The sequence below is a fragment of the Cherax quadricarinatus genome, chromosome 37, assembly GCF_038502225.1.
Source record: "Cherax quadricarinatus isolate ZL_2023a chromosome 37, ASM3850222v1, whole genome shotgun sequence".
Classification (NCBI taxonomy): domain Eukaryota; kingdom Metazoa; phylum Arthropoda; class Malacostraca; order Decapoda; family Parastacidae; genus Cherax; species Cherax quadricarinatus.
The window spans coordinates 9,414,478-9,440,329 of NC_091328.1; the positions used below are offsets into that span (position 1 = coordinate 9,414,478).

A 25,852-nucleotide genomic window follows, 5' to 3' on the forward strand; every position below is an offset into this window, starting at 1 on the left:
CAAGGTCCTAAATGCACTAGAAGACAAAAAGAATGCAGATGTAATATATACAGACTTTGCAAAAGCCTTCGACAAGTGTGACCATGGCGTAATAGCGCACAAAATGCGCGCTAAAGGAATAACAGGAAAAGTCGGTCGATGGATCTATAATTTCCTCACTAACAGAACACAGAGAGTAGTCGTCAACAGAGTAAAGTCCGAGGCAGCTACGGTGACAAGCTCTGTCCCACAAGGCACAGTACTAGCTCCCATCTTGTTCCTCATCCTCATATCCGACATAGACAAGGATGTCAGCCACAGCACCGTGTCTTCCTTTGCAGATGACACCCGAATCTGCATGACAGTGTCTTCCATTGCAGACACTGCAAGGCTCCAGGCGGACATCAACCAAATCTTTCAGTGGGCTGCAGAAAACAATATGAAGTTCAACGATGAGAAATTTCAATTACTCAGATATGGTAAACATGAGGAAATTAAATCTTCATCAGAGTACAAAACAAATTCTGGCCACAAAATAGAGCGAAACACCAACGTCAAAGACCTAGGAGTGATTATGTCGGAGGATCTCACCTTCAAGGACCATAACATTGTATCAATCGCATCTGCTAGAAAAATGACAGGATGGATAATGAGAACCTTCAAAACTAGGGAGGCCAAGCCCATGATGACACTCTTCAGGTCACTTGTTCTATCTAGGCTGGAATATTGCTGCACTCTAACAGCACCTTTCAAGGCAGGTGAAATTGCCGACCTAGAAAATGTACAGAGAACTTTCACGGCGCGCATAACGGAGATAAAACACCTCAATTACTGGGAGCGCTTGAGGTTTCTAAACCTGTATTCCCTGGAACGCAGGAGGGAGAGATACATGATTATATACACCTGGAAAATCCTAGAGGGACTAGTACCAAACTTGCACACGAAAATCACTCACTACGAAAGCAAAAGACTTGGCAGACGATGCACCATCCCCCCAATGAAAAGCAGGGGTGTCACTAGCACGTTAAGAGACCATACAATAAGTGTCAGGGGCCCGAGACTGTTCAACTGCCTCCCAGCACACATAAGGGGGATTACCAACAGACCCCTGGCAGTCTTCAAGCTGGCACTGGACAAGCACCTAAAGACAGTTCCTGATCAGCCGGGCTGTGGCTCGTACGTTGGTTTGCGTGCAGCCAGCAGCAACAGCCTGGTTGATCAGGCGCTGATCCACCAGGAGGCCTGGTCACAGACCGGGCCGCGGGGGCGTTGACCCCCGAAACTCTCTCCAGGTAAACTCCAGGTAAACAACACAATCATCCCTCCACACTATATGATTACATTAACAAATGATAAAAAAGTACTATAATAATAAAGAATTTTAGAGGTTCATGAAAGGAAAAAATATGTGCTTTACAAATAGGAGAGAATAGGAATGGGTGCAAGAAACAGATAGCATATGACACTGGAAATTTTAAGAAATTATATAAATAAATTGGAAAATATGGGACACCATGTGCATAGCTTTACACATGAAAATATATGACCCACATGGAGTCAGTGCATATGTGAATATAATAATAATATATTCCCAAAATCACACATAGACAATTATACAGCATACATGTTGTGTATCTTTATATGTATATGCTTCTAAACTGTTGTATTCTGAGCACCTCTGCAAAAACAGTGATAATGTGTGAGTGTGGTGAAAGTGTTGAATGATGATGAAAGCATTTTCTTTTTGGGGATTTTCTTTCTTTTTTGGGTCACCCTGCCTCGGTGGGAGACGGCCGACTTGTTGAAAAAAAGAAAAAAAACATTTAACATCATAAATACCTTGATGCTGATAAGGGTTCCTTATCAAAGGAACTGGAGATAACATCCCCCTTTTCCTGGATCAAACCTGATTATTTCCCATTCCCCAGGTACTGTATGACCCCTATGGGTTTAGAACACACCATGATTCTCATAATATGTACCCCATAATTCTAATAATTTATAATGCAATCATTCACACAATGTTTAAATTTTCAGCATTTTACTCAATTTTATATCATTTGTGATCCAAGCATTAACTTAAGTTGAGCATAAAACATGTAGCTGACCAACATTATGTTGGTCACAACTTTTATCTAATAGGATACAGTTAGTCTCATAAGTAAAAAATCTTGCTTTACTAATTTATTTTTAAACAGAGTTCACTATGACATACAGTATATATGCAAGACATACTTGTCACAGGAGTATTTAATTAAATAATTAACACAATACAGTAAAACATCAGGTAGATGATAATTCAACTTTTTCCTTGTATTTTAATTAGTAATATTCATTTTTTGAGAAACTCCAAACCTACACAAGTCACTACTATACTCAAGAGAAGAATGAAGCATTGAAAATAGAAAAAATGAATGAAAATTCATACATCAGACCTATTACAATACCAGTCTTATGTCTATGTGTCAAAATTTAATCCTGTAGATTTAGAGCAAAGCTTTAGTATTCAACCACTGCACAATGTGACATTGAAAAGAAATAGCTATATCAGACAGTCTAAACCTCAACAGATCAAGAGAAATTTGAAGCAACAGACATGCTTATTTCTGGGACTATGACTACCAACTCAGGCTAGCGACATTACCGCTCAAATATGAACGCTTATTTCTCCTTACCTCTTAGTTGAATCGAGCAAAACTCCTTGGAAAACTTGAGTGCCATGTTCATAGGACACGAGGAGGAGGTCAAGTTGGGCATCTTCCACCGTCACTACGAGTTTTTGCCCTCTACATATATCAATACGACAGGGTTGTTGGTCCTCCATTTTCTTCTTCATTTCAGGATCGCCATCTTTACTGGGGCTGAGGAGGACCTCGCTGCCACGACTCACGGAGTCTTCCATAAAATTTCGCTCAGTATAGCCGAACTCCTAACAATAAACAATACACAATAAAGCTAATTTGATATTTCAGGATCGTCATTTAGCTTACTGTATACATCATCAAGAGTTAGAATAAAATTGTTACCGTGTATGGAAAATTTAGAGAGCGCATGAGCTATCGTAATAAAAAATAAAGCTGCACATATATATATCAATTTGAACAGTACATACAGACACTCCAAATTATACAGTGAAAGCTGCACTATACACCAGCTTGATTGAATGAGAATTTGCGCATGCGCAATATCAAAATTCTAGCATTGGCCTTTATTTCTTTAATTATAAAACTTAAATGAGGCTCACAGGGCCAGCATTTTGACCTCATATGGTAGGCTTACTCAGCCAGAGAAGAGACAAGAGTCAGCAGGACGCCAGCCTCCCGCTGTAGTACTAGCACCTACCAGCATCTCCGCACCTCTTCTTTGGCTTATTCTAAAACACTATACACTTCTTAGTACTTATGAGTTACAACCTTTGAAGGCTGTACTTTAGTTGCTTAGTCTCTTAGGCTTAAAGTCTATCGACTGTACGTCAGTGATTAAGGTGGTAATTCACCAATGCACCAACATCAAAAATACCTCAAGCAATGAATTGATTAAAACTAACTTTTAGGTTGTAGTGTATATACATTCTGATATATACATTATCCTTCAGCCATTAGGCACCGTCGAGGCATACAACAGCAGACTGTTAATGCAATTTACTGTGTAGGGTTTGGTTTTATAAGGGGAGATACCGGGTTCAATCCTGGGAGGGAGGGAGCCTCCTAGCACCTGCTACCCTCTCACCTAGCTGTATTCACCTAATTGTTATTGTAGAAGTCGAGTCTCAGCTCCTGGCCAAGCCTCTGCTGACTGCTACCAGTTTCACTCTCCTGGCTGTCTGAGTCCTGTTCTACCTATTCTTAAAGCTATATATATATTCTGCCAATACCGTCTTTCTGTCTAGGTCTTTCCACTTCCTGACCCCACTAAGATTTTAATTTCCATCTATGCCCTTGTGTATCCGAATCCCGCATCTTAGACTCTCCCTGTTCACTTTGTCAGTTCCTCTCGGTATTTTGCAATAATGTCACCTCTGGTCTTTCTGTTCTTTAGTATCGTTAGGTTTAGCTCCTCTAGCCTTTCCTCATACTTAATACCCTGAATCACTCAGTTCTGGTACTAGTTTCGTTTGCAAACATTTGATCTTTTTCTAGTTTCATTGCATGTCATACTAGATGAGTTCCATACTGACGCCGTATACTCCAAGATGGGCCTGACATACATGTTGTATAGTACAAGGTCCCGAATGCTTCCTTGTTGATGTTCCTGAAACCTACCTCTTAGATTTACCGGTCTCGCTTTTGTTGCAGTGGTTATTCAGTTGCTGTGTGCCTCAGGTGATATACTTGGAACTATGCTCACCCCAAGGTCCTTCTCTTTCAGGGAGGTTTGCAGCTTTCCTCCCCCCCCCATCCCCCCGGAGCCTGTACACTGTTTTGGGGCGTCTTTGCTCTTCGATTTTCATAAATTTGTATTTGCTGGGGTTAAATTCCAATAGCCACTTGTCAGACCAATCATACAATTTGTCTAGATCCACTTGTAGTTTGTCCTGGTGTATCCCTGTTTATTCTCCTCATTAATTTCACATCACTGCAGGTCTACTCCAGGTCCGATCTGGTCCTTTTGAAAAATCATGCATTATTTTCTTAATTAAAATACAATCATGCTATCTCTCTACACCGGCATAAATGTTCATTTCTTTGGCAAATTGTTATTTTGGAAGATATAAGAATAAAAAATACATTTATTCTGGGACGTGCAGCACGTCGGGGGCTAATCTACAGTTAGTATTGACGCTCCTGGCCAATCACAGTGAATGAAACAAAGACAAATCTAATGTAAACAAGGGCGCCCCAGTCCTGTATCTACTGCTGGCAGAGTAAGGTTACGTTACTCAAAGTTATTTTATGTTGGGTGAGGTTACTTTTCTTACAACTGCACAGCAAAACAATATCCATATGGCCAGATTTCAATAATTATCTTAATTCCATGGTGTACATATGTTGCATGTATCATAAGAGTAACACTTGTCCTGTTTCCTGACAAAAGTTACCTAACTTAACCTAACCCGAGTTCCGTCAAGTAACTACTACCGAAATATATAAAACTTATTTAAATTATTATTATGGTTCACAAATATCTCATTAAATAATTTTCTCCAATTTGTGTATTATTTATGAATTGTTCTACTTTTCAATAAAGCTTTCACTGCACGTATAAGTACGATGAAGCACCTAAATTACTGGGAACAGTTGAGGTCCCTCGACCTGTACTCACTAGAGCGCAGGCGAGAAAGATACATGATAATATACACTTGGAAAATCTTAGAGGGACTAGTCCCAAATCTGCACACGGAAATCACTCCCTACGTGGCAGGCGGTGTAACAGCCCTCCTGGTGGATCAGCGCCTGATCAACCAGGCTGTTGCTGCTGGCTGCACGCAAACCAACGTACGAGCCACAGCCCGCCTGAAAGTCAGTTCCTGATCAGCCGGGCTGTGGCTCGTACGTTGGTTTGCGTGCAGCCAGCAGCAACAGCCTGGTTGATCAGGCGCTGATCCACCAGGAGGCCTGGTCACAGACCGGGCCGCGGGGGCGTTGACCCCCGAAACTCTCTCCAGGTAAACTCCAGGTAAACAATGAAAAGCAGGGGCGCCACGAGTACGCTGAGTGACAACACGAAACGTTTCCTTAATAAAGATACCCAAGAGTTGCACATGTGTCTAATTTATCAACGTGTCGGTTCTGTGAACCATTCATCCATAAGGGAGATTACCAATATACCCTTGGCTGTCTTCAAGAAAGTGCTGGACAGGCACCTAAAGTCAGCACCTGACCAGCCGGGCTGTGGTTCGTACGTCAGTTTACGTGCTGCCAGCAGTAACAGCCTGGTTGATCAGACCCTGATCCACCACGAGGCCTGGTCTCAGACCGGACCGTGGGGGCATTGACTCCCGAAACCCTCTCCAGGCATGCCCCTGGCTGTCTTCAAGAGAGAGCTGGACAGGTACCTAAAGTCAGTACCTGACCAGCCGGGCTGTGGCTCGTAGGACAATTTGCGTGCGGCTAACAGTAACAGCTTGGTTGATCAGACCCTGATCCACCACGAGGTCAAGTCACGGACCTGGCCGAGTGTGGGTTGACCTCAGGAACACGCTCCAGGTATAGGTTCCTTGACGCCGGTGAATGACTCTTGAATCCAGAGAACTGGAGAGACTACATTTTCATAGATCAAACCTAATTGCCTCCCATTCCCAGTTTCCCACGCGCCGTAAGGTCCCCTACGATTTTAGCGCTTCCCCTTAATAATAATAATAATAATAATAATAATAATAATAATAATAATAATAATAATAATAATAATAATTTATTTCCGCATGATACAATGTTTATACAGAGATGGGTGACATTTAGCTGTACATGCAGAAAGTTCATAGTATGCAAAGCATTTCGGACACATAATAACTGTGAACTGCTCCAGCCACGGTATTGTGACTATTGACATAAACAACTAGACTTGCTTCGGTCGCTAAGTAATCTCATTAACCGAACCCCCTCTACCTCAGTGCACGTAGGACCCGGTATAGTATAAGATTCTAATGCAGTTGAAGATCTGAAGCTTATAGCAAGTTATGACATGTAAAACTAATATCACAATTCCTTTAAGTATAGTGGTAAACTAAATGTATTTCAATCGCTGTACGAGCCGTAGAAAGGTATCCCCGTATTTCACGCCCCCAGCCCCTTGTACCTAAATGCATGCGAAAGGCATAGAAGGGGTACGATAAAGCTCTTGGAGCAGGGAGAGTGGACCTAGTAACGACCACTGAAGAGACGGGGCCAGGAGCTGTGACTTAACCCCTGTAACCACAAATAGCCGAGTACAAATATGTGAGAATGTGGTATAAACGTCGAAGATTTTTAAGTGAAAGGGAAGAGCAGTCACAAGGTATCACATAGAAATTAATATCCCAATTCCTTTAATTAAAATTGACACATTAGGACATACACAGCCCAAAACAAATTCACACTTTCCACTAAAAAAAAAAAAGACCAACTTTAAGACTTTCAAGCCAAACTGAAGTTATCTCGCATAGATCAATATCCCATAATGCAGAAAGTTTGAAGCAGCTCAGATGTTGTATTATCAAACCATACCCCGACCGGGATTGAACCCGAGGTCAAAGAGTCTCAAAACTCCAGACCGTCGCGTTAGCCACTAGACCAGCTAGCCACAATAAGATTCGTCCAACTAGGTATATTTCTACACCATAGGAAGGTTAGCACAGGCACCACTGTGACCACAAATGCAAGTTTTTACAGACGAATCTCCAGCTTGCGTTTGTGGTCACAGTGGTGCCTGTGCTAACCTTCCTATGGTGTAGAAATATACCTAGTTGGACGAATCTTATTGTGGCTAGCTGGTCTAGTGGCTAACGCGACGGTCTGGAGTTTTGAGACTCTCTGACCGCGGGTTCAATCCCGGCCGGGGTATGGTTTGTTTGCAATCGTGTCATTACGATTTCGGGAGTCTTGTATTATCAAGTTATTAAGTCAAAGGTTTGAAGCCAATCAGATGAGGAACTCGCAAATTTTCCTATCAAAACCATATTTAAATTTTTCCAATTTCTTCAATAGAAATGAAAATTGAGGACCAACACAGACCAAAATCAGTCCAAACTTTTCTCTAAGTAAGATGGGGCAGCAATTAAGGTTTAGTTTGGATACATAACATACAAATTTGTTACAATAAGCTTGACAGCATGTAGGTGTCAAGGATGCATAAAAATTAATTATTTATATTTAGTCTAGGATATCCCAATAAAGTCAAACACTGATTTCTGATCAGGAGAGAAATTCTCTGGTTATTTCATGGAATATAATTTAATAAAATTAAAACAAAGCTTCCTTTGAGGAAACCACATGAGCACTGAAAGCTTAAAGCTGCCCAGAACCTGTTTTCTTTAGCTATTACATAAACCCAATAATTTAAAGTATATTAACTAGGTTAGAAAATTAAGAAATTTGCTCCAGCAAAGTCTGAACTCAAAAAGTTCTATCCATTTCATAACAAATCAGCCATAAAAGATTGAAGGCATCCGGATGAAGCACACTCCAAATATTTAATGAAAAAATTCCGCTGTACCATTTCGAAATTAAAACCAGCAAAATGGCATCTACACACTCCACTAACAAAGTCAATATTCTTCCAAGTAGGATACACGAGTGTCTGACGTCTAAAGATCACCAGAAGATACTTTCTAAGGTAATCAAATGGAAACCAAAATCGGGAATGACCCATGTGTAATTAAAAAGAGGGCACGTGTACATGCCAATTAATCCGTGAGCCTTCCCCAGGTATAGTTATAGGTCACCATAGTTGAAAATTTGAAGCTAATCGCAAGTAGATGAGTAAGAAGAAGAAAAAAATGGTTATAACCAAGACTATAATTTTTAAGAGTGGACCGGTAAGCCAGCGGGAGGCCTCGGTCAGATGACCAAAAGCTCCAAAGGCGGGTCATCATCTAAGACCTGGTTTAGGAAACACTTGTCCTGTTTCCTGACAAACCTTATACCTTCCTAAGACGAGTAAGACAAACGTGCAACAGTGTAACATCTTCATTGTCGAGAAATTTCTCCTACACAGTAGGCTTCTTCAGTCGAATGCAGAGGAGACAGCAGTAGTGGAAATGTAGAGATGATGTGATCAGTCTGTCACCCTCTCGCGTAGTATACAGTGTGTGATTGACGTGCTATAAAATATTGTTCAGTATAAAGAAAGCCACTAACATGTCTGAGCATTTCACTTTGCTGCCAGAAAATCTCGAAATGCAGTACAGTATAAATATTTTAGCAAGTGATTCGTGCTAGCGTGTGAATAACAGCAGATAAGTTGTGAAAGCTAATCCTAAGAAATTGTTGAGAAAGCTGTGTATTTTCCTCCTCGCAAGCAATGCCTGGGAAAGATTAGATTTTGCCACCGAAGTGGCTAGTTTATTGTGCACCCCATATCCATCCTGTGGACGGTAGCGCGAGAGCATATGGATACACAAAAGGCCTAGGAACTAGGCCCCAAAGGGTTAACAGGAATACATATGGATTTATATCTACATATCTATAGTTCACTTATCTGTTACAAGCAAATTTAGGAAATTTGCTTAGTATATCTGGTATCTTATTTTCATTAATAAGATATCTTGACATGTCACATAGGTTATTATACTGTCTGTCTCTGTATTCCTCAATAAGTGGACAATTAAGCACATAGTGTTCAAGAGAGTGACCATATGCCTGATCACATAATTTACATTTAGTTTGATCATCATCTGTGTGTCTCCCAAACTGCCAGAAGTACTTGTAACCAAACCTAAGCCTGGCCACTACAACATCAGTCAGTCTGTTCACATTGCAAGTTGCTCCATAAACATACTTATCTACGTTCATGTTATCATAGTGGGTTATAGATCTACTCAGGCTTCTAACTGCATTCCTATAACAATCATCTTCATTATTTACTTCTCTCCTAATATTATTCCTAATGCTAGACACAGTTATACCAAAGTTATATTCTACGTTCTCCTTCTGGATACTCTTCTTGGCTAACATATCAACTTTATCATGAAGGAGTAATCCAATGTGTGATGGGATCCATAGCAATTGTACATTAATTCCTTTGTCCCTAATTTTTGAGTATCTATACCTGGCTTCCCCAATGAGCATGTTGTTGGAGTCATTATATGAGCCAAGAGCCTTCAATGATGACATAGAATCAGTAATGATGATAGAGTCAAGCTCAGTGTCATAGGTTAGCTTTAGCGCCATTAGGATTGCAAACAATTCAGTTTGCAGTGTAGACGCCCAGTTGTTAATTCTTATGCCTAACTCAACAAATTTATTATCGTTCTTAACTAGGGAGGTGGCAACAAGAGCAGATGCAGCCCTGCCAGAAGACTCCTGTTTAGATCCATCAGTGTATATAACTTGTGATAACTTATTACTACCAGCTAGGCGAAAAATTTCTTCTTGAGCAGTTGCTCTAACAAGAGATTTAAGGAAGGGATTACTAGCCATGAGCTTCTTGGGAGGGACTTGTAGGTATGTGATATTAAATGAACACATCTTCCATGGAGGGGTGAAATGCTCTTGTTGCCTACAGTGATACAGTTCATGCAGGTTATAAAACTTAATGCAATTGCACGTTTTCACAATCCATTTAGATCTGTGTGTATTTACCTCTAGACACTTGGTAAGATTCACTGTGACAGTGTCTGGTTCGTTTCTCAACATTCTAATACCGAGTACAGTGTTAATTTCAACAATCCTATCACTGATTCTAGAAATACCAAGCTCCTTCCTCATGTTAAGAACTTTTGTAGATCTGGGACAGCCAAGAATAGTCCTGAGAGCTTCATTTTGCATTAACTCCAAGGGTCGGAGGGAACTTTCTCTAGCTAATATCAACATGGGAGCAGCATAATCAATTAAGGACCTAACATAGGCTATGTACATCATTCTCACGATTCTCACATTAGCACCATAGTTGGGATTGTAGCCAGCAACAGCTTTGAGAGCATTTAGCCTAGCTTTGCATTTCTTGTTTAGTTGTGGTATAGTGGATTTGTTAAAGGGTACATCTACACCAAGATATCTGTAAGTTTTAACGTAGCTAATGATTTCACCCTGCAAATAGATGGGTGGGGGATGTCGTTTGCTTGTTAATATCTTTGTTTTAGAGGAAGATATTATGAGGCCTAGTCGATTACAAATTGCTTGAACTTCATTAAGAATGGTATTCATCTTCTTATGCCCTGTTGTATGGATCATGATATCATCAGCATAGCTTATAGCTATATGTTTAGGTGAGGCAGGTAGAGCATTTAGGAGAGCATTAATCAGAATATTAAATAGCATGGGACTAAGAACTCCTCCCTGCGGTGTACCTAAAGACATTTCTTTAGAATCACTTCTGAAGCCTTGGTAAAGGACAGAGGATACTCTATTTGACAGGTATCCTATTATCCAGCAGAGTAAGCTACCACCAATATTCATTTTGGCTAGTTCATGTAGTATAACTGTTCTGTTTGCAATATCAAATGCAGATTTTAGATCAAGAAAAGTGGTAAAACTAGTAGAGGTGTGTGCAGTGAGAAAGGTGGAAATACAGTTCTGCACACTTTTACCTTTCATGAACCCATAGAGGTAGGGGGAAAGTTGATGTCTGATTCTGTAGTACAGTCTGTTAAGCATCATTCTTTCAAAAGTTTTGCAAAGACAACTAGTTAAGGAGATCGGCCTAAATGTATCAGGCTGTTGGGGCTTAGGGATAGGCACAATGAGACTATTGGTCCAGGAAGTAGGAAGAACGCCCTCAATGTAACTGAGATTATACAGTGCCAACAAAGGGTTATCAGGCACGTGCCTTAGAGTTCTGAGAATATCATAGGTTATACCATCCTCTCCAGGAGCAGTTGATCGACCTTTGGTTAATGCATTATCTAATTCATACTCGGTAAAGAGGCAATCACTCTCATCAATATTTTGGCTCATAAAATTAATCAGTTTCAACATTTCTTCAGAAGTACTCTCTAAATTTTTTCTAATATGAGATGGAAGGCTTTCATGCCTGGATGTTTTGGCCCAGTCATTTATGAGGTCATTTGCTTTTTCAAGAGGAAAGGGATGAGCAACATTGCCAGTCTTTTTCCTGGTTATTTTATTTATACCTTTCCAAGCCAAACTCAAAGGGGTGGACCTATTTAATCCACTAACAAACTGTTCCCATTCCTGTTGCCTAAGTTCTTCCTTTCTATTCCTTGCATTTGTTAGTGCAGCTTGGAACGTTCTGAGCAGGTTCCAAGGACTTACATACGCCATGTCCAACACCCACACTCACATCCTTCTATCTTGTCTACTGTCCGGACTAGTACTGCCAAGATGTGAGAATAATGCAGGATTTATTTCGGTCGTTGAGAAAGTTATCCCCGTATTCTATAAGCTCAGCCGCTTCTATCTCAATGTACGCTGGGTTGTGGCAAAATTCTAATGGAGCAAAATATAAAAATATGTATTCATATACGAATGTATACGTGTATGTGCATATGTATGCATTTACATATGTCCGCTTTTGCATATCTACACATGTGCATGTGTATTTTTGCATATGCATGCTTGTTTAGCTAAATACTATTTTGTATGTATGTGTATATTTGGGGATATATATGAGTGCATGTATACTTGTGTAAATGTATGTATACCCTTGTCCATACACCTCTCATCGAAGTGCAGTCTCGTCGGTATATGCCTTCCTGTTAACCTTTTATTTTTATAATTCCTTGATAATGTGAGAAGTCGCGAAAGCGCTCGGAATTTCACTGTTTTTTCAGTGATTGTTCTGCATATTGTGATATCACCTGTTTAATGTGATATATATATATATATATATATATATATATATATATATATATATATATATATATATATATATATATATATATATATATATATATATATATATATATATATATATATATATATATATATATATATATATATATATATATATATATATATATATATATATATATATATATATATATATATACACACACACACAGAGGCGTCGCTAGGGTTGGTGTCACCTCCATGAAATCCAAGGGCGGGGGGATGGGGGGAGTAAACTCCAATTACGTCACTACTGAATTACTGCATTACCAGTAATTAATGTTCAGCAGTGAGAACTTTTAAAGGCCATAAACCGAACAGGATAATACTTCTCAACTTTATTAATGATAAAATAAATAATCGTAGTAATATTGAGGAAACATAAACTCAAATATCACTTTGAGTACAACCAACACATCCTACATTTATTCATCTTCAACAATGCAAAAAAAAAAACTTGAAAAATAAAGAAAAACATTGCAATATCAGTGAAACACTAGTTCCGATTTGACCTTGAGTACAGGTAACATCTGAGTGAATCTGATCTTACATTTGACCTTGAGTACAGGTAACATCTCAGTGAATCTGATCTTACATTTGACCTTGAGTACAGGTAACATCTCAGTGAATCTGATCTTACATTTCCTTGCCTTCAGTCCTGCAGAATCATGTCACATCATCAAAATCAATGATTTTCCCCATATAGTCCTATTTGTACTCTGTAATCGTATAAGAGGCTATATACAAACGAAGAATTTTTCTCTTATGTTGCTGCAGCACTGGCTCTAAGGTGTCACCCCCTAAATGGTGTCACCCGGGGCGGCCCGCCCTCCCCTTGCGACGCCACTGGCAAAGTGTAAGTGTGGTGGATGGGGGCCTGGTGCAGGATGTGCCAGCAAGGTATACTGTTAGAGGCGTGCAGGCACACAAGAGACCTGTGTTTGGCAACTGTGTTGACCCAGCCATTACTCCTGGTTTCTGCTACCAAGTTCGACATGTAGATTCGACCAAGCTGCTCTTCAAGGTAAGATAAGGTTTTGCTTGGGTTTTTAACACGTAAGGCTAGTCATCCCCAGTAACCTAAGAAAGTTAGTGTGTCACTGAGGACTGTCTTGATTTCCATTGGGGTCCTTTAATCTTGTCCCCAGGATGCAGCCCACAACAGTCGATTAACACTTATTGCTAGGTGAACAGACAGAGCAGGTGTAAAGAAACATGATCAACATTTCCATCTGTGCCAGGGATCCAACCACAGACACTCAGTATGTGAGCTGAGTGCATTGCCAACTAAGCCACACATGTATTTGACAAGTGTGAAACATGTAGATTTCTTTCAATAATTGTGACAAGTAAATGATCTGTTGATTGTAATGTAGTACTTATCTCACCGTTGAAAATATACTTTTGCCATAGAATTAAATGCAACTGTTGGTTGCATTTAGTCTTGCTAATGCTTCTGTGTTGACAGTAATTATTTTTGGCAAGTACAGGATTGTACAGATTAAGAAAACATTGCATTTTGTAACTTACACATAATCCACACATAATTTTTAGTTTAATATGTTTATTATGCACCCCATACCCATCCTGTGGGCGGTAGTCAAAAGATTACAGAGGTACATAATTGGTCCAGGGACTGGACTCCAAAGTTTTGATAGCTGAGCAAGTTACAGAAGTAATGAACTCACAATTTACAAATGTTATGACATTTCGGTCCGACCAAAATGTCGTTATGAAATTTTTCTTTAATGTGCGGATTATTTGTGTATTATGCCTTTGTGTTCTCAATTTGTAACTGATATTACTTTTGTCTTTTCAGGGGCGAAACTTGAGGCTACTATCAGTGGGAATGGGCTATGGCAAGAGGATCACCTTTGCCAGCGATTCCCACAACATAAACAACTACTTCTGGTCAGACACTCACCCTGAAGGATATGGGTTTACCCTGTGCCTCGTCCAGCAGGGTGACAAGTTTACTCTGAGGGATGCTAATAACTTGCAGGGTGACAAGTTTACTCTGAGGGATGCTAATAACTTGCAGGGTGACAAGTTTACTCTGAGGGATGCTAATAACTTGCAAGGTGAAAAGTTTACTCTGAGGGATGCTAATAACTTGCAGGGTGACAAGTTTACTCTGAGGGATGTTAATAACTTGCAGGATGACAAGTTTACTCTGAGGGATGCTAATAACTTGCAGGGTGACAAGTTTACTCTGAGGGATGCTAATAACTTGCAGGGTAACAAGTTTACTCTGAGGGATGCTAATAACTTGCAGGGTGACAAGTTTACTCTGAGGGATGCTAATAACTTGCAGGGTGACAAGTTTACTCTGAGGGATGCTAATAACTTGCAGGGTGACAAGTTTACTCTGAGGGATGCTAATAACTTGCAGGGTGACAAGTTTACTCTGAGGGATGCTAATAACTTGCAAGGTGAAAAGTTTACTCTGAGGGATGCTAATAACTTGCAGGGTGACAAGTTTACTCTGAGGGATGTTAATAACTTGCAGGGTGACAAGTTTACTCTGAGGGATGCTAATAACTTGCAGGGTGACAAGTTTACTCTGAGGGATGCTAATAACTTGCAGGGTGACAAGTTTACTCTGAGGGATGCTAATAACTTGCAGGGTGACAAGTTTAATCTGAGGGATGCTAATAACTTGCAGGGTGACAAGTTTACTCTGAGGGATGCTAATAACTTGCAGGGTGACAAGTTTACTCTGAGGGATGCTAATAACTTGCCAGTAGCTACGGCAGAAGTCCTCAAACTTAGGGTGAGGAAATTTCTATTAGTTACACAAGATATTCGATTTATTATTTAACAGTTATGAATAGTAAATATCTTGGAATTGCAAAATTATAATAAGATTGCAAACAAATCATGGAATGAGTGGAATTTGAACCCATGGCAAGCGAGTCTTAGGACTCGCTTGCCATAGGTTTAAACCCCACCTGTTCTATGATTAGTAACTATCTGTACTGTATGCTGTTAAACAGCATAATTCTTAAGATGTCAATTGCATTAGGATATCAAATCTCTAAAGATTATGTATTATATGTATTAATTTGGATATTAAAGACATGGAAAATCTTAATTTGCTACACTAGGAAAGTAACTGTAACTGCAAGTGTTGTTTAATTCTCAGGGATCCCAAGTGGAGGTTTCTCATCGCATCCTTCAGAATGGTGAAATTGAGAAGCAAACAAAGGTGTCGCTACTACACAAGGTTTCCTTTGGTGAGGATAGCAAGAAACAGGTGTTGGTGGTAAAGGGTGTGGATGTGGCCAGCTGGAGTTTACCTGGAGAGAGTTCCGGGGGGTCAACGCCCCCGCAGCCCTGACTTATTTCCATTAGGTATTTCTTCGTAAATGTTCGTTCGTCAGTCACCATAAGCAGAGGATGAAAATATTTTAAGGTTAGCAATGAAGTACTGTATTTTTTACATCGTTTTTTAGTCCTAGCACAACTTTGTACTTAATTAATGAAAGTGTAAACATGTTTTAAGGCTTTTATATGCACTGGTAAGTAAAGAAAAGCCAGGGTAATATTTTGTTAATTATTATTATTATTATTATTATTATTATATTCCCTGGAACGCAGGAGGGAGAGATACATGATTATATACACCTGGAAAATCCTAGAGGGACTAGTACCAAACTTGCACACGAAAATCACTCACTACGAAAGCAAAAGACTTGGCAGACGATGCACCATCCCCCCAATGAAAAGCAGGGGTGTCACTAGCACGTTAAGAGACCATACAATAAGTGTCAGGGGCCCGAGACTGTTCAACTGCCTCCCAGCACACATATTTGGCAGTCTTCAAGCTGGCACTGGACAAGCATAAAGTCAGTTCCTGATCAGCCGGGCTGTGGCTCGTACGTTGGTTTGCGTGCAGCCAGCAGCAACAGCCTGGTTGATCAGGCGCTGATCCACCAGGAGGCCTGGTCACAGACCGGGCCGCGGGGGCGTTGACCCCCGAAACTCTCTCCAGGTAAACTCCAGGTAATAATCACGGGGAAAGAGCTAAACCCGTAGGATTATTCAGCGCCCGTGGGGGGAAATGGAAGATATTCAGATTTAATTCAGGGAACTGGAGCACAGATCCAGTTCCCTAAATCAAGAGCCCCTCACCATTATCAAGGAATATTTTGTGAAGGGATTCAGGGAAACTGGTCCTGGAGGTGGTTTACCTGGAGTTTACCTGGAGAGAGTTCCGGGGGTCAACGCCCCCGCCGCCCGGTCTGTGACCAGACCTCCTGGTGGATCAGAGCCTGCTCAACCAGGCTGTTACTGCTGGCTTCATGCAATCCAACGTACGAGCCACAGCCCGGCTGGTCAGGTACCGACTTTAGGTGCTTGTCCAGTGCCAGCTTGAAGACAACCAGGGGTCTATTGGTAATCCCCCTTATGTATGCTGGGAGGCAGTTGAACAGTCTCGGGCCCCTGACACTTATTGTATTGTCTCTTAACGTGCTAGTGACACCCCTGCTTTTCATTGAGGGGATGTTGCATCGTCTGCCAAGTCTTTTGCTTTCGTTGTGAGTGATTTTCGTGTGCAAGTTCGGTACTAGTCCCTCTAGGATTTTCCAGGTGTATATATCTCTCCCGCCTGCATTCCAGGGAGTACAGGTTCAGGAACTTCAAGGGCTCCCAGTAATTGAAGTGTTTTATCTCTGCTATGCGCGCCGTGAAGGTTCTCTGGTAAGTATAATGCCTGTACTTTAAAGGAGTTCTAATTCCTTAGATCAAGAGTCCCTCACTGGCATCAAGGAAACCTCCCTTGAGGTTAAGTGTTACCATAATAAGTTTATTCAAGTACAGGTACACAGATACACTTAAATTACCATACATAGCAGCATGTGTGTAAATTACCCAGGATAACCCAAGGGGTGGAGGGGTAAGCCAGTGGAAGGCCTCGGTCAGATGACCTAAAGCTCCAACGGCGGGTCATCATATAACTAAGACTCGCGTCAGGAAACACTTGTCCTGTTTGCTGACAAATCTTACCTAAGTTAAAGTGACGTTTCCATTGGGGCCCTTGTATTATCTTATTATTTTAACCTTGAAAGCTGAAACAGCTAAGTAACAGCTGTGTGAGCAGCAGCTACAATACCATACCTCTTCTCTTACAGTGTTTTTATTATTATTATATTTAGCGAAAATAGTAAAAGTATAGAGATCATGCTGCACTTTTGGTAACTGGATGTAATCGTGTTTGATCCAAGGAAGGGAAGGGTAACTTCAGTAAAGTAGGTGCTTGAGTGTTAGTCAACTGGTGTGGGTCGCATCCTGGGGACAAAACTGACCTAATTTGCCAGAAATGCTCAGCATAACAAGGGACTTTCTATGTGGTAGTATGACATTGATGTCAGCTATGGTCTGTATACCTTGTACATGTACTGGTAGAAATTATTATATTATTATTATTATTATTATTATTATTATTATTATTATTATTATTATTATTATTATTATTATTATTATTATTATAGCAGCACAAAGGCCCCGCCCCCTCCCCCCCCGTGCCTTGACGGAAGCTCTGCCTACAACTTATGTACTTAATATATATTTTTAAATATTTTTCCTGTCGCATCCTGGGGGTGGGGCAAGATTAAAGGACCACAGTGGAAGAGTCCTTGATGACGCACTGACTTTCTTGGGTTATCTTGGGTGGCTAACCCTCCCCCGAGTTATCCTGGGTGGCTAACCCTCCCCCGAGTTATCCTGGGTGGCAAACCCTCTCGGGTTAAAAATCCCAACAAACTTATCTTAATGTTTTAAATCCGTAATCTAAAAAAATTCATCCATGTAAATTTTTTATTGGCATTTGTTTTAATCCTTGATTAAATCTGCCTAAAATGCTGTGCATTATTATCCATGGGGAAAGCGTAAAACCCCCAGGGGTCACAGCGCCTGGGAAAAATGGGTATTATATCACTTGTGCGCTTTTGTTTTGGACACTCATGATGTACATACTTGGACTTAGTGATTATCAAATGGTATACAGTACCGACAGGTTGGTAGATGTGGAAAATACTGTATATATTTTGCAGAAATTCAGTATTTATATGTATATAGATGGCCATACTGTATTTCATAACATTTATGTCATAGAAAATAGGAAACTGAGCCTGGGGAGAAGGGACAGTCGCCATTGTTAATTTGAATTGGATACAATGTTAGTGTAATGGGAAGGAACTTTCGTGCTCTAGAGGTTAAAATTGGGCTGACACCTCTCAAATAGGAGGCGAAATTATTGGATTTGCATTCCTGCATAACTTGAGATATCAGGCGACAGGACAGGACAACTCCAGGAACCTCAGATAAGTCTGTTATGTTATAACTCTGGCCATTTGTTATTTTCATGTATAGAGAGTGAGGTTTTCTGAGTATGATACAACTTAATCTCCAGTCAAATTGGTGAGTGATATTAAGATATTTTCCTTCTGTTATGTAAATGTGTGTATATATTATAATCCTTTTTTAATTTTAATATACAGTCCACAAATTTATATATTTACCAGCATTCCTGATGTATATTTCATTTAATTAATAGGTCCAGAGCAACTTGTGGATATGACAGTGGTAGGTATCGAAGGGGGACATTTTTTGCGACCTAGGTGTCCCAAATTCCTACTTGTCTAACTGATAAATAATAATTATCTATGTTCATTTACTGTTATGTATATAATGATACATTCAGATAAATGCAATTTTCCACATTTAATTTGCCCGTTGGTTCTTCTTGAACCGGAGGTAATTAGTGAAGTCATTAATTAGTTAATTACTTAATAATTATATGTGAAATGACAGAAGGAGGTGGATGTTAAATTCACAAATTTACTTAATGTGTAGTGGATTATAATTATTACAATATTAATTTGGATAAGTCAAATGTGGCTAAATATTATATTAATGTGTATAAGTGTATGTGTAATTGATAAGCCAAGTGTAGCTAATTATATTAATGTGTATAATAATTTTGCAAAGCCAAAGTGGCTAGGATTTATATTAATGTATTCTGTAACCGATATAAGCTGGGAAGATATACTAAGCAACACAGACCCCAACTTACGCCTAGAACAGATTAACTTGGTGGCACTCGATGTATGCACAAGACTTATTCCTCTAAGAAAAAGGAGGAGTAGATGTAAAATAGAAAGAGACAGGCGCTCCCTTTACAGGCGACGGAAAAGAATAACAGAGCGGCTAAAAGAGGTCAATATATCTGAAATGCGTAGGAAGACACTGATCAGAGAAATAGCAAGCATCGAACTTAAGCTAAAGGAATCTCATAGGAGTCAGGAATCGCGGGAAGAACTAAAAGCCGTAAATGAAATCGAAAGAAACCCAAAGTATTTCTTCTCCTATGCCAAATCAAAGTCGAGAACAACGTCCAGTATTGGGCCCTTACTTAAACAAGATGGGTCCTACACAGATGACAGCAAGGAAATGAGTGAGCTACTCAAGTCCCAGTATGACTCAGTTTTTAGCAAGCCACTAACCAGACTGAGAGTCGAAGATCAGAATTAATTTTTTATGAGAGAGCCACAGAATTTGGGTAACACAAGCCTATCCGATGTTATCCTGACGCCAAATGACTTCGAACAGGCGATAAATGGCATGCCCATGCACTCTGCCCCAGGGCCAGACTTATGGAACTCCGTGTTCATCAAGAACGAGCCTTTACCATCCTATGGAGAGGGAGCATGGACACGGGGGTCGTCCCACAGTTACTAAAAACAACAGACATAGCCCCACTCCACAAAGGGGGCAGTAAAGCAACAGCAAAGAACTACAGACCGATAGCACTAACATCCCATGTCATAAAAATCTTTGAAAGGGTCCTAAGAAGCAAGATCATCACCCATCTAGAAACCCATCAGTTACACAACCCAGGGCAACATGGGTTTAGAACAGGACGCTCCTGTCTGTCTCAACTTTTGGATCACTACGACAAGGTCCTAGATGCACTAGAAGACAAAACGAATGCAGATGTAATATATACAGACTTTGCAAAAGCCTTCGACAAGGGTGACCATGGCGTAATAGCGCACAAAATGCGTGCTAAAGGAATAACAGGAAAAGTCGGTCGATGGATCTATAATTTCCTCACTAACAGAACACAGAGAGTAGTAGTCAACAGAGTAAAGTCCGAGGCAGCTACGGTGAAAAGCTCTGTTCCACAAGGCACAGTACTCACTCCCATCTTGTTCCTCATCCTCATATCTGACATAGACAAGGATGTCAGCCACAGCACCGTGTCTTTGCAGATGACACCCGAATCTGCATGACAGTGTCTTCCACTGCAGACACTGCAAGGCTCCAGGCGGACATCAACCAAATCTTTCAGTGGGCTGCAGAAAACAATATGAAGTTCAACGATGAGAAATTTCAATTACTCAGATATGGTATACACGAGGAAATTAAATCTTCATCAGAGTACAAAACAAATTCTGGCCACAAAATAGAGCGAAACACCAACGTCAAAGACCTGAGAGTGATCATGTCGGAGGATCTCACCTTCAAGGACCTAACATTGTATCAATCGCATCTGCTAGAAAAATGACAGGATGGATAATGAGAACCTTCAAAACTAGGGAGGCCAAGCCCATGATGACACTCTTCAGGTCACTTGATCTATCTAGGCTGGAATATTGCTGCACACTAACAGCGCCTTTCAAGGCAGGTGAAACTGCTGACCTAGAAAATGTACAGAGAACCTTCACGGCGCACATAACGGAGATAAAACACCTCAATTACTGGGAGAGCTTGAGGTTATTAAACCTGTATTCCCTGGAACGCAGGCAGGAGAGATACATGATTACATACACCTGGAAAATCCTAGAGGGACTAGACCGAACTTGCACACGAAAATCACTCACTACGAAAGCAAAAGACTTGGCAGACGATGCAACATCCCCCCAATGAAAAGCAGGGATGTCACTAGCACGTTAAGAGACCATACAATAAATGTCAGGGGCCCGAGACTGTTCAACTGCCTCCCAGCATACATAAGGGGGATTACCAACAGACCCCTTGCAGTCTTCAAGCTGGCACTGGACAAGCACCTAAAGTCGGTTCCTGACCAGCCGAGCTGTGACTCATACGTTGGTTTGCGTGCAGCCAGCAGTAACAGCCTGGTTGATCAGGCTCTGATCCACCAGGAGGCCTGGTCACAGACCGGGCCGCGGGGGCGTTGACCCCCGGAACTCTCTCCAGGTAAACTCCAGGTAATTCGTATATTAATTTGATAAGACAATTCTGGCCAAGATTTATATCAGTGTATGTGTAACTGATAAGACAAGTGTGGCTAAAGATTATATTGTGTATAATATTAATTTGCTATGCCAAATTCTGGCAAGGATTTATATTAGTTTGTATAATAATTTTGATAAGCCAAGGCTGGCTAAAAGTTTGTATTAATGTACATTTGAAGTTTATATTATTTTCTTACATGTAATTGTTAAGCTCAAGTAGCTAGGATTTATTTAAAGGTAAGTTGTACTATTTACCTTTATAAAGTGCATAATTTAGTACATAATCAGTGTTATTAAGTTGAATTTAATACATTGCATCATGGCTGAAAATGAGGAAATTAATATAGAAGCCAAACATATGGAATATAGAGTAAAGAAAGCATCACTACAAGCTAGAAAAGTTCATGTAACCAAGGCATATAATAAGTGCTTGGAATTAATGAATCAAGAAACTGTGAATACTGATGATTTAAAAGTGTATTTAGATGCTTTAGGGAATAGATATGATTCATACAAATTACATTACAACAAATATGAAGAAAATTTATTAGTAAACTGTGTAGATGAGACTGAAATAGATCTCATGATTAATCAGTATTATGAATTAGAGGAAAAGATTCTTTCTTGTAAAAGTCAGGCCTTGAATAAATTAAAATGTGTAAACCAGGCAGTTAATCAGTCTGCTCCAACAAATAATATGTCTTTGCCAAAACTCCCAGAACTATGTTTACCTGTATTTAATCCTAGTGAAAATTGGGAGGAATTTTGGTCAATTTTTAAAGCAGCTGTGCATGACAGGAGTGGCCTAGCCTGTGTAACTAAATTATTTTACCTCAAAGGACAGGTAAGAGGAGATGCTCACATACTGATACAAGCCTTTCCCAATGTAGATGACTCTTACAAGGAAGCAGTTGACTTGTTGAAGGTCACTTATGGTAATATAGAACAAAGTAGGTTGGATCTAGTGAATGTCATTGTTAATTTAAAATCTCCAGATCACACTTACAAAGGTTTACAGCAGTTTAGAGTTAAACTGGAGAGCACTCTCAAAACTTTAAGTAATAAATATAATCTGAAGGAATCAGACTGGTTATTGAGTGCCATGGTGCAGAATAAATTAAGCTTTAAAACACTTGAATGACTCTCAAACAAATATCACAAAGGTTATTTTGATCTGGAGGAAATAAGACTAGGTCTACAAGAATTAATTGTGCAGTTGCAGACCAGCCAACTAACTCATTTTAAAGATGCACCACATAATAACTCTGAGGTATCTGCCAAGTTTCACAAAGGGAAAAATTATCCCAATGGTAATAATCAAATTTCATTTCCTAAAAAGAGTTGCATAGGTGCATATCAAGTAGCAGGAATCAGAAATAATGATTCTCAACTAGGTAAGAAGAATAAGTACCCTCCTAAGAGTAGCCCAGTTAATAAGAAACCAGTCAAAGAAAAGAGAGATTGTCTCTTCTGCAAGGGTACTCATTTTTCTAAGAATTGCAATGCATACAATTCATGGAATGATAAAGTTGAAAGATTGGAGGAACTTGACAGATGTATCAGGTGTTTAGGTAATCACAATGTAAAGGACTGTTATGCCAAATTAAACTTCTGTTATCAATGTCACAAAGGAAGACACCATATAGTCATGTGTAAGGGTCTATATGATAATGTTGATAATAATGATAATATTGACAATCCTGACACAACAGTGGCTAATGTAAAAATTGCTGTTAATGTTAATAATGATGGTTTTGCTGAAGTAGCCTTACCTGAGTTACAGGTAAAAATTGATGATAAAAGGCATAAAATCAAAAAATGTAAATGCATTATTGGACCAGGGATCTCAGCGTACTTTCATTAAACGTAAATGTCTTGATGGTATGAAAGTTCAGATGGGAGATCCTACAACTCTTAAATTATCTGGTTTTCTCTTGGATAAAAGAGCTCAATTGTATGACACTCTTTATGTAACTGTCAGGTTGGGCAATGAGAAAAACCGTGTTAATGCAGTAATTGTAGATAGACTTCCAGAGAAAATATCTACAGTAGGGCTTAGTAAAGCTACAGAAAGACTCTCACATAATGTAAATTTAGCAATATTTTGATAGGTAGTGACTATTATAAGTTATCACAAGTTAAATACACTGATGGATCTAAACAGGAGTCTTCTGGCAGGGCTGCATCTGCTCTTGTTGCCACCTCCCTAGTTAAGAACGATAATAAATTTGTTGAGTTAGGCATAAGAATTAACAACTGGGCGTCTGCACTGCAAACTGAATTGTTTGCAATCCTAATGGCGCTAAAGCTAACCTATGACACTGAGCTTGACTCTATCATCATTACTGATTCTATGTCATCATTGAAGGCTCTTGACTCATATAATGACTCCAACAACATGCTCATTGGAGAAGCCAGGTATAGATACTCAAAAATTAAGGACAAAGGAATTAATGTACAATTGCTATGGATCCCATCACACATTGGATTACTTCTTCATGATAAAAGTTGATATGTTAGCCAAGAAGAGTACCCAGAAGGAGAATGTAGAATATAACTTTGGTATAACTGTGTCTAGCATTAGGAATAATATTAGGAGAGAAGTAAATAATGAAAATGATTGTTATAGGAATGCAGTTAGAAGCCTGAGTAGATCTATAACCCACTATGATAACATGAACGTAGATAAGTATGTTCATGGAGCAACTTGCAATGTGAACAGACTGACTGATGTTGTAGTGGCCAGGCTTAGGCTTGGTTACAAGTACTTCTGGCAGTTTGGGAGACACACAGATGATCAAACTAAATGTAAATTATGTGATCAGGCATATGGTCACTCTCTTGAACACTATGTGCTTAATTGTTCACTTACTGAGGAATACAGGCCCGGTGGCCTGGTGGCTAAAGCTCCCGCTTCACACACGGAGGGCCCGGGTTCGATTCCCGGCGGGTGGAAACATTTCGACACGTTTCCTTACACCTGTTGTCCTGTTCACCTAGCAGCAAATAGGTACCTGGGTATTAGTCGACTGGTGTGGGTCGCATCCTGGGGGAGAAGATTAAGGACCCCAATGGAAATAAGTTAGACAGTCCTCGATGACGCACTGACTTTCTTGGTTTATCCTGGGTGGCTAACCCTCCGGGGTTAAAAATCCGAACGAAATCTTATCTCTCTCTTAATAACATATGTGACATGTCAAGATATATTATTAATGAAAATAAGATACCAGATATACTAAGCAAATTTCCTAAATTTGCTTGTAACAGATAAGTGAACTATAGATATGTAGATATAAATCCATATGTATTCCTGTTAACCCTTTGGGGCCTAGTTCCTAGGCCTTTTGTGTATCCATATGCTCTCGCGCTACCGTCCACAGGATGGATATGGGGTGCACAATAAACTAGCCACTTCGGTGGCAAAATCTAATCTATGCCTCCTTTGTAAAGGGTATGGTAAAGAAATGTGGTGTCACCCTTTTGAAGACTACAGGAGGCTATGTAATGTATGGTAGGATTCCTCATAATAATAATTCATGACTAGAGGAAACTACAAATACCAAAATGGTGTGTCTTACTCATGAAATCGTACCCCAGTATAATTCTTCCATAGAGGATGGTGTTGAGCCAGCGCATAAATTGTGGGAATTAGACAGCATTGGAATAAATGTAAATGAAGAAAGTCCAGACGATTCTTTTACTCAGGAGCAATACCTGAGAGATGTAAAATTTGAATCTGGACAATACTGGGTACGACTTCCGTGGAGACTGAACCATGTAGAATTGCCCACTAATTACAGAATGGCATATGGACAATTAAAGGCTCAGCTCCACGAACTGAGTAAGACACCAGAATTGTTAACTGCCTATAATGATATAATTGCTGAACAATTAATTAATAAATTTATAGAAGAGGTACCTCCTGAGCAAGCCAAAATTTGTGGTCACTGTTTGCCACATCACGGAGTGAAGAAGGATTCTAAGACCACTCCTTTGAGGATTGTGTTTAATTGTAGTGCCATGAGTAACAAAAATGTACCTAGTTTAAATGACTGTTTGATGACAGGTCCATCGTTAACGGAAAAATTAGGAGATATCTTATTAAATTTCAGAGTGAAGCATTATGCCTTTACGGCTGATATAAGTCAAGCTTTCCTAAGAGTGGGTTTACAAGAGGCTGACCGG

The 25,852-nt window shown here is 39.9% G+C and overlaps 2 protein-coding genes across 3 annotated transcripts in view; one reads left to right on the forward strand and one right to left on the reverse strand.

The window, feature by feature from the left end:
* Positions 1-2,911, reverse strand: part of LOC128702280 (uncharacterized) — a 28,655-nt gene extending 25,744 nt beyond the window's left edge. Inside the window, exon 1 of one of the 2 annotated variants that reach the window (XM_053796461.2) lies at positions 2,655-2,911. In XM_053796461.2, coding sequence (XP_053652436.2) covers positions 2,655-2,881 — 227 coding nt within the window. In that variant the 5' untranslated portion in view covers positions 2,882-2,911. The remainder of the gene's footprint in view (positions 1-2,654) is intronic. The other variant, XM_053796452.2, reaches the window with a different exon arrangement.
* Positions 2,912-8,133: 5,222 nt separating this feature from the next.
* Positions 8,134-14,957, forward strand: LOC138853664 (uncharacterized). The gene is made up of 4 exons (XM_070091713.1): positions 8,134-8,267; positions 13,182-13,428; positions 14,224-14,836; positions 14,953-14,957. The coding sequence occupies exons 1-4, from the start codon at positions 8,134-8,136 to the stop codon at positions 14,955-14,957; spliced, it is 999 nt and encodes a 332-aa protein (XP_069947814.1).
* Positions 14,958-25,852: the final 10,895 nt, after the last annotated feature.